Source organism: Mizuhopecten yessoensis, unplaced genomic scaffold (assembly GCF_002113885.1).
Source record: "Mizuhopecten yessoensis strain PY_sf001 unplaced genomic scaffold, ASM211388v2 scaffold8537, whole genome shotgun sequence".
Classification (NCBI taxonomy): Eukaryota; Metazoa; Mollusca; class Bivalvia; order Pectinida; family Pectinidae; genus Mizuhopecten; species Mizuhopecten yessoensis.
This window is the reverse complement of record NW_018407597.1, coordinates 104,030-113,862: the sequence shown is the minus strand read 5'-3', so window position 1 is coordinate 113,862 and position 9,833 is coordinate 104,030. Positions and strand designations below refer to the sequence as shown.

Sequence of the window (9,833 nt, the reverse complement as noted above, 5' to 3'; positions counted from 1 at the left end):
GACGAACATCAATTTGGCAAAATAAAATAAATTACAAAAAAGAGAGAAAAAATTAAGTTGGTAAAACACTGTTAGCCTTTAAAGGTACGATTGGATTAAGGAAGGTTTACATTGTTTGTACATGATTACGTTGTTAAGATATAGTCTTAATTGCTCTGGTGACAGTGTTAGTCTATGCTGTTTGACGGAGCTGATTTTTAAGAATAATATTTACAAAACAGTGTTTCAAACGTTTTTTATCATCTTTTTGTGGAAGAAACCGAGTGCATTTTGTTTTTCTTAGTTCTGTCTGACGTATAAGGGATGCCTTTATCATGCTACCTTTATTTCTGTACTACACAACCAGCCTATCTACGCTGTTTTGACGTGATCAACACTATTAACTACGGGTGCTTGTGTGAGAGAAAAGATCTGAACAAAAAGGTGACGTCAGACTCGACAGGTCCGGCTATTAATCAGAAGCATTTTCATTGATGTCGTTTTGCATCGTTTTCATTGTCAAACTATTCGGTAACCAGATGACATTCAAGATTAACGGTGCTTACATGACCGAATTGTTTCAATCTCACAGGGAACACCTATTATTATTTATTAATTTTGTTAATGAAACATCTTTAAATTACAAATAAATTTATTGTCCCATTTGTCCATTAAGGACTCATCAGTGTTACTAAAGGTCAAAAGGTCAAAAGGATGCAAATATATGTCTAAAGCGGACCTGACATATGTAGAAATATTGGAAGTGGGAATGTGCTGATATAATTCTCTATAACGTACCCATTTCTTACAGATACTCGATTTCTAAAATTTATATTTCACGTTAACCGTGTCCGAACAGATCTTAGCTAGACCATTACTTCAAACCGCGGTGAATGATAGTCTGTCAGCTGAGTAACTCACATTGTGGAGTAAAATAATCACAAGAAATACGAAGTAAGACGTATATATAATACATGCATAATATTTTCCAAAATTTATTTTAGGAATGTTTCAGTATTGTACTGTAGACACTTATGATACATAATTTACATGCTTACCACATTTTGTGTCGCTAACAATATATTTTGTATGACAGTCAGCACAGCGGACGAAATTGGATTATGGTTGCTTTATATCGTAGCAATTGCAAAACTAGTCGACATAGCTAGCAATTCAGTTCGCCGTGAGTACTTACAAATCAGCATCACAGTACAAATGCCATGTAATTGTAACCTACCGAGACCGTTATAAAATACAGACGGAGACGAATATTAATGCATAAAGCATATAGAAAAAAACCCACTTAAATGTAAAAACATATATCCTGTAATTAACACTTATTTCTACCAATGCGTAATTACTGCCAGGTAAAACGAAAATAGCATACCTCGTTTAATTATAAAAAAAAACAAGGAAACTAAAAAAAAGGTGATGGCGCACGAACGAAAAAGCCAGCAATAAAGGTTCATGACTGATTTTAATTACAAATCTAAAAGTTTTAATGTCCATTAAGATAACGAAATGGTAACGTTTTAAGGTAGGAGTTAATGTGACGGACCACGCCAAAGTCAGCACACACCAAACGATGGGTCTGGGAGTGACGCCACCCTTTGACGGGCGTTCGGCTCTGCGTGCTCGGTCTTCGTGGATACCGGCTTATGGTCTATCTAAGAGCAAATAGTCATCATAAGTAACGCTATCGAAATATTTCCCGCACTGTGGTGTAGCCGAAGTCTCTTTCTGATTTGCATAAGCTATCGTAGGGAAATAATCCAGTGGTGTAGGTGGATGTTGTTTGTATATGATAGAGGCGTAACGAGATAAAAATCTTTTCTGATTGACAGAATACACTTAAGATACATTACAATGGATTTGATGTGCTGAAAGTTAATGTCCTGACTTGTCAGAATTGTGGGTATATAACGGGAAAGTCCTGTGTTTAAGCTCCGTCTCTCACATAGGAACTCGAGAGCGTGGATACCTGGGAACACCGCTCCCGAACTGTAGGAGACGGATAATTTTGACAAGTTAATTTTGTAATATTTTATTTTTGGATTCAAAAGATAAATCACAATGATTTCAAGAACACTTTTGTTTTTGGGCCTGTTGTACGTATGTAGTGCCCAGATACAGGACCAAACTAGGACTCCTGGAGCCAGCGGCTCCGCTGTGGTGGAGGCCGTCATCAACCTCATCCATGAGTCCTGCATATTCCCTAGCGACAGACTGTACCTCCGCAGGTTGGCCTACGTCGAATCCAAGGACGGCACAGCTAACGACACATACAGAGCAGGCTATAATGGTGGAATCTGGCAGGTGAGTCGGTGTTCTCTGTATAATAGTTATGTCCAGTGTCAAAGTGCCAATCTATTAAATCGTACTAAAATATTTTTTTAATATTAATAAGATAGATCATATCGTACAAGTCTTAATGGGACTACAGTATGCAACATATGTATATCTTAGGTTAGTTTAAAACAGGCTGTCGATTATCTTCAGAACTGTTTAATTTAGGTTACCTCAAACAGGAATAATATTTGTTATAGTGACATTTTGCCCCTTAGAACCGTTGATTTCAGCAATATCTGCGTTAACCATATTATATTCTTCATTACGTTTGTCATGTCGAGTTATTCAGAACGATCCTTTGTGATACTAATGGGAGAAATTTATGACTATTATGAATTGGCAGTAATTGCATTCACCCTCCCCTCCTTTCATTACGTTGACCATAGATTTCATTTTGTATAGTGATTCTCACGTTTAGGCACTTGATTATAAAGACAGCACAGACTATTGAAGGATTAAGCTAGACAAAGACATTATAATCTTAGAAATAGTTGTATTTATTTCTATATAATCACATTTTCACTGCAAGTTTCTCTCTAAGCATTACCATAGAGATCATAGAGCTATGAACGCAATTTTATCAGCCTCATTTCGAAGCTTCTCCTCCTGCCCCGAATTACATGCGACCGCGGTAAGGAGTAACATTTTGGTGACGTAAGGCTATTCCAGAAATCTCGTTTGCACCGACGACATAGTCAATATTATCTAAAACATTAGAATGTTAGTATAAGAATTGAACGGTATTTTTACAATGTTCATTTACGCATTGAATTGCTTTCAATTGGCATTCATAAACATTATGAATTCCAACTGGACAAAGGCAAATCCAACATTAAGCACCAGCGCGCTTCATTGAATCTGCCTTTGTCCAGTTGGAATTCATATTGTCTATGAATGCCAACTGAAAGCAGTTCATTACTTATATTTTTCTTTTTTGGAATATGTTCAATCACACTTATTAATATTCAGCGTTTAGTTCAAACGATGTATTCTCGTGTATGTTTGTTCAATGAATAAAACAGCCATCACCCGGGGACGGTCAGTGGTATCCGACTTAACAATTATGACGTCAACAATCGGTCCATGGCGGCATTCATAGCCTATATGAATGCCAACTGAATTTGGTAGGGTTATATTATGTTAAGGTCATACGATGTTTAATATACCAGCATGATATTGAAAAAAATCCCGTTCGATCCTTATGTAATTTTGGTACATTGTTTTTCAGTACATTGGTATGTTAAAGATTACAATGATCACCCCTGTTCTAATGGTTCTGGGTATCAAACATTGTTCCATGGTAGGAAAAGCTCTGATATCGCAAATAGTGTGATATAATTCTGTCATATCTTATAGCGTCCTTGGTGTCACATTATTTCTGTATGGAAAGGGAAGCAAATCGTCGGTGACCATAGTCCTACATTTTACCTTTCTTCTGCTTCAGTGCACTTTACTGACAATTAGCCTCTGTTTGACAATTTCTTAAATAAAGTCATATCATAATTGGCTATTCAGAAAATAAAGTAGACATTTATATTATTACCTCCCCCCTCTATTCAATTGTGACATAGCTGCCACAACACGAATTAGCTTGAAATTATATCCCCAAAAACATAAAATAATAACGTGCATGAGTAAATGCTCCTGTCATGTGACTCGAAAATGTCTTCAAAGTTTAAAACAACGACCTTAATTGATTTATATTTTCGATGAAGATTGATGAGGACCAGTTCCTCCAGACGTTGACCACTCCACTTTTGGCCAATGCCCGAGCTCTTCTGAGGAATACCCTAACCATCGATTGGTCCAACACCAGATGGGAGGATTTGCGCAAACCTCTGTACTCCGGGGTGGCCGCGGGTCTGTATACCCTCCTCATGGCCGGTTTGGGTTCCGTACCAAGCTCTGTGGAGCAGCAGAGTACCTTCTGGATAAACAACACGAGGCATACCTATCTAGACGCCAACAAATATTACAAGGCAGTCAATGAGCTACAGGGAGGTGAGCAAATAGGCCTCAATGGCCAAACCAGACAAATGTAACGATTGGCAATATTAATGACGCATAATTATCAAATTGACAAATTGCATTTTATGTGCTTTGGCGATATATTTACTACATCATATTTACTAAAAGTCATTATCTTATTATTTATCCGTTACATGAAACTTATTTTAAATGTGTGTAAGTCAAGACAATTCCATGTCACAGAGACGTCACTAAGTGTACAAATTCTGTATATAACATTTCAGGAGTGCAAGAGTTTTTAACGGGTTATTTTTTGTGACGTCATAATTAAGAAAATTATTTAATGCCATGAATCAGTATTTTCAAATATATGTTAAGGAAATGTTTCAGAAGACTCGATGGAGTTGTGACTGAAATTAAAGAATTGGATGGGAAAAAAAATTCCCTACAATGACAATGTGTTTTGTTGTCTTATCATTGACAGACCCTCGGGTTAGACAACAAAAGAGTATAAAAGTACTTAAAGTACTCGTAATGACTGGTAATTGGGTGCTATTTATTTAAGCAACCCTTCGCGATAGAAAAAAGGACCAAATGGTAAAAAAGGAAAAAGCGAAAGGTTCACGTATGTTCAGAGGATGTCGAACTGATTAAAAAAAAATTGTAGACAGAAAATTGTGAATTGTTGTTTCTGTTGACAGGATGTCGCAGCTCCAATGCGATAGACTTGGTATTTGTTCTCGACAGCTCGGCAAGTCTTTCTCCTGAAGATTTTGAAATCACCAAGAAATTTGTAAAAGATGTGGTTGGCCAGTTCAACATTGGGACACAGTCTGTTCGTGTGGGGGTAGTAGAATTCAGCACTGCTGTCTCGGCCTCTTTCCTGTTGAATGCTTACTCCACTAAGGCGGCAGTGCAGAAGGCAGTGGACGGTATTCTGTACAGTCCAGGTGGAACTAATACTGCTGCCGCTATAGACAAGACCGTCAGTGAGGTCTTCTCTACCGTCAATGGAGCACGGAATGGTGCAGCTAAGGTAAGACACATTGTCAGATTAATATTATGTTCTCCTAAAGGTTAAAACGGAAAAAGTTAACCCAAGGGTTGATATTCAAGATTTTCTAACACGAGGCATGATTCAAGCGCCGTGTAAGACATTCACGAATCTCCATTGGCTTAAAGCAGGCGTCGAGTTATACATTAAATAATATCTCACTTAGAGTTAAGCTTTCTCTAGCATACAACAGGAAATGATTTTTTTTTATTCCAAAACAATGAATTCTGTTTCCTTTTCTGATTTTCTGATTTTCTCTCCGTTGAAAAGTGTGATGTTATATGTTATTATTCACACTTTATGGCAATGCTTTAAAGTTCCGTTTTTTATGACTTCGTGAGGAGATCATGATGGCAACATACAACTTGCCCATATACCCTATACATCTTCATCTTTTAGAATTTTGTGTTGCTCTGACGGAAAGCGTGATATGCGGTGTACACTTGTTGATAGTTATCTAACTGCATACGCCGTAGGTTTGAGGACAAACGAGTATGGTATCTGTCATCCGTTCTGATAAGCTCTTTGATAAATGCAGTTTCTTATAAAAAAACGTGTCGGACTTGGGATGGGTATAATTTGTCCCCTTAATTTCACTGATCAGTAAAATATTCCAATAATTAGCTTAATTATGTTAATGCAGGTGATGATTTTGATCACTGATGGTCGGTCAGAGAACACGAAAAACACACAGATTGCTGCCTTAAATGCGAGAATGAATGGAATCACAATTTTTACACTTGGAGTCACACAAAGTGCCAATAAGGTAAGTCACCCTGAATCGTTCTACTTGTTCGGAGGTATTATGTACAGCAACAAAACTTTTCCAAGAACAACAATCTAGCTCATGTTCTATTCATTTATCGCCAAATGTAACGGTTTGGTTGGTCTGGTTTAATTTGTCAGTGGTCAGTTGGTCAGTAGTCGAGCGTTGATCCAGCCACTGGCCACATTATACGTTGCTGAACATGTGAGCGCGTACCAGCCCAGGGTTATACAGCTTCCCCGAATAAGCTAGCCTGCCAGTAAGGCAGTATTTCTCCTTCATATTTCTTGGCTCTTACAGCAGCGTGATATTGTGAATAACTAATTTATGTCCTTTTAACGCCAAAGGTATTGTTACCATTCCTTTCCATTCAGTCATGCGGATTTAATGGTTTTATTTTACCTCAATTAGAAACATACATTCGATATACTTGCAGATCGAGTTAGATGGGATTGCCAGTACTCCTAGTTGTACCCACTCACAGATCCTTAACAGCTACGCTGACCTGGACGATCTGAAAACTGAGATCCAGAGTGTTTCATGCAAAGGTAAGATAGTGGTGACCTGGAAAGTTAAAAAATGTTTCATGAGAAGGTCAGATGTGGAGGTTGGAAAGTGTGAACATGTTTCATACGAAGAGGCAAATTATAATTGAAAGTCTGAATAATGCTAAAGTTAAGATATAGTTCCATTAAAATTGTCAAAACGTTTACAAACAAAATTTAGATATGATGATAATGAAAGTGTGAATGAGGTTTTAAGATAATATATGGAGTTTCATACAAAGTTGCAAAATGTAGGTCTTGAAAGTTAGTAACAAATTGATACAATTGATAAACCATATATCAATAGTATCTTGATGGATCATATTGTATAGCATTAAACGTTTTGCATTGAATTTAAAAGAAATTTGATTAAATATTTATGGATATATTACAGATGAGAAACAGGAACAACTACATTTACAGCAAAATTAAACATTATATTGAATTACACAGCAGATTTTAGAATATACATTCGGAAATTCTAAGAATGGAAGAAATTGTATTTTCAAAAATTGGAAGTTTTGTAAGAAATAGCAAACCTGAAATGGGATTAAAAGTCTTAGTTATAGAATAAGGTAAGACTACAACGTATACTCATTATATTCTAGCCGCCGCCATCCTCACCCCTAACAACTACCAGTACAACTGTGGTAGTGACATCAATGTGCAGATCCTACCAAACATCACAGCTGGCACCACTGTCACGGTAAGGTCCCAGTGTAAGAGATTCCGATTCAACACCAAGTCTTATTTTTAGAATTTTAATACATTTGCACACTTGTGGAAGTATCACAGTGAATAATAACGGGTATGACTCGACATTGGAACGCCTTATGTCAGCTATACATGTATACAATATCTCTATTTCCTTTTGGAACATTTTAATGTAGATCACGCCCACTGACGGTACAGTCTCAGTATTTGGTTCTCTGACGTCAGCAAACCCAAGTCCGGTCCTGAATGAGTTCTACAAAATCGCTGACATCAATGCTGGTCAGTCGTTCTATGTGCGGGGTAACCGATCTATCGCGTTGGCCGTCATGTCCACCTACCCCAGGAAGACATGTAGCGGAAACTTCAACATCACTGTAGAGGAGGGAAACAACATCCGGCCAAGTGAGTGTGTGACAAAGCAGTGATTAAAACCAATTCTGACCAATCCATATAAATCCATATCACATACCTGACAATTAACCGTTGTCCAATCCTATATAATTGACCAATTCTCAAGAAATATAGGTCGGTTTTATTGATTTCTAAATGAAGCTTTCAGGAGAACCAGTACATACATCTGTTATAGAGCATTCTAATTACGGACCCTTATGTTTTAAAATATGTTATTGAAGCAAAAAGTCAAATAGTTATTGAGTTAAGTGATGGTAACTGGAATGGTGTATGGACCTAAACAATATATTGATGTAGGCTTCGGATCATTTAATGTATTATTTTAGGATCATATCACATTATATTCATCACCACAATACTCCTTCATTTTTATGATGTTGTATGCTATCATCATCACCATACTGTACTATTTTCATAATGTTGTATGTGATGTCCATATCCTTTGTTTTGTAGATAACAACCTGTTGTGTATAGAAGCAGGCAGGATCATTGTGAATTGCTCGGCACAAACTCTTTTCGGCAGTCAGTACATGATTGTCCCACCACCATACTGTAAGTATACCTCAACCGTGGTACTATGATATTAATACGTATGGTTTTGTTTTTGTCGTATTTTGCGGTAAATGGTATAAAATGAAATACATTTAAATGACATATATCATAACATTGACTTTGGTGTGGAATATATAGTAGAAAAAGCACATCTTTAGGTGTGTTTATAATGCAGACAGGGTTATACTGTATAGTATAATATGTGAAAAATTATCATATAATATAGGAATATATATGGTAGACATTGATTCTGACTATGGATTTCATTTACAGCTATCCCCAACCCCTGCTCGGGCTTTGGTATCCAGATCTTCCCTCATCCTCTGAGGAATGACCGCTTCCTGTATTGCGATGGCCATGGCAACGTGTTTGAAGTATTATGTCCGTTTATGGAAGTATTTGACCTCCAGGTGCAGACGTGTGTACCAGGTATGCCGATGACCTTCACCCTCCCAAGGACCACCATGACCCCCTTGCCGTCAGTAACCCCACGACCAACGAACGCTGTAGTCCAGACCGGTAACCCATGCACACCAGACAATATTCTCAATGGACTGTTTTTCTTTCCATATCCTAACGACGATCAGGCGTACATTGAATGCTATAACCTTCCGTACGTGGCTGTGGTAAAGTTCTGCGACCCCCACCACTTCTGGGACCAGGCCACGCTCACCTGTCTTTACCGGGAGATTGTTGTTGACCCCACCAAGGGCTCGTTTGGATCTAATAATAAGCCATGCGGATCCGTTCCTGATCTCTTCTTCTACCCTCATGCGAGCGATCCCCAGAGGTACATTCATTGTGACCAGTACGGAGACGCCTTCGAGAAAGTGTGCAAACCCTACTTCATCTGGAGGCAGGATATCCTCAACTGCGTGCCAAGAGGTCTTTTCATCATGAGCACTGTTCCCGTCCCAGTTGTACCAGTAGGCAAAAAATAGACCAACATTCAGTGTCATTGAGCCATGCACTGTTGAACAGAAAGACTAAGTTACTTGACTCTGGTAGCACTGGTTTCTAATCGGCAAACGATGATATAGCACAGTGACATTTATGACGGAAAAAGCTTTCCAGTTAACTCATTATCATTGTGACAAATGCATGTAAGTGATTTTCGCTGCCTGATGACGGTAACAAAGTTATATGAAGGATGTGATATTTCCAGTTGTATTCATTTCCATATTAACTAGATGACATTGCATTATACATATGTACAGTGCTAATGTATGTGCATTCAGTTAAAGCTTCGTAATAAACTATTGTACAACCTTAACTGTTTTATTTCCTCTTACTGTATGACGAAAACATAATTTTTATTTCTAATTTACCGGACAACAAATTGAAACCAGTACTGAGCAAAGAGACCTTTCTACACACCACAGCTTTGTATAATATTAAACTCACACGGCCAAAACGTCGTATTGTTTATTAGCGCTTTCTTGACGGTAAATCTTATAGTATGGTGATAGTATAGTATCAATCCGCTACGCCTTTG

General features: G+C 37.7%; 1 protein-coding gene across 1 annotated transcript; it reads left to right on the top strand.

Annotated features, from left to right (window-relative positions):
* The first annotated feature begins 1,942 nt into the window (after positions 1-1,942).
* Positions 1,943-9,611, top strand: LOC110456141. Its single transcript, XM_021506710.1, has 9 exons — positions 1,943-2,295; positions 4,044-4,329; positions 4,998-5,332; positions 5,994-6,116; positions 6,553-6,664; positions 7,270-7,367; positions 7,552-7,777; positions 8,240-8,338; positions 8,612-9,611. The coding sequence occupies exons 1-9, from the start codon at positions 2,053-2,055 to the stop codon at positions 9,277-9,279; spliced, it is 2,190 nt and encodes a 729-aa protein (XP_021362385.1). The 5' UTR covers positions 1,943-2,052; the 3' UTR covers positions 9,280-9,611.
* Positions 9,612-9,833: the final 222 nt, after the last annotated feature.

Bases quoted from the DNA above. Each gene is read 5' to 3' on its own strand.
- LOC110456141 (XM_021506710.1), top strand. From the start codon at position 2,053: ATGATTTCAAGAACACTTTTGTTTTTGGGCCTGTTGTACGTATGTAGT. The intron at 4,330-4,997 runs GTGAGCAAATAG...TTCTGTTGACAG, and splicing joins AGTCAATGAGCTACAGGGAG to GATGTCGCAGCTCCAATGCG. The intron at 7,368-7,551 runs GTAAGGTCCCAG...ATTTTAATGTAG, and splicing joins CAGCTGGCACCACTGTCACG to ATCACGCCCACTGACGGTAC.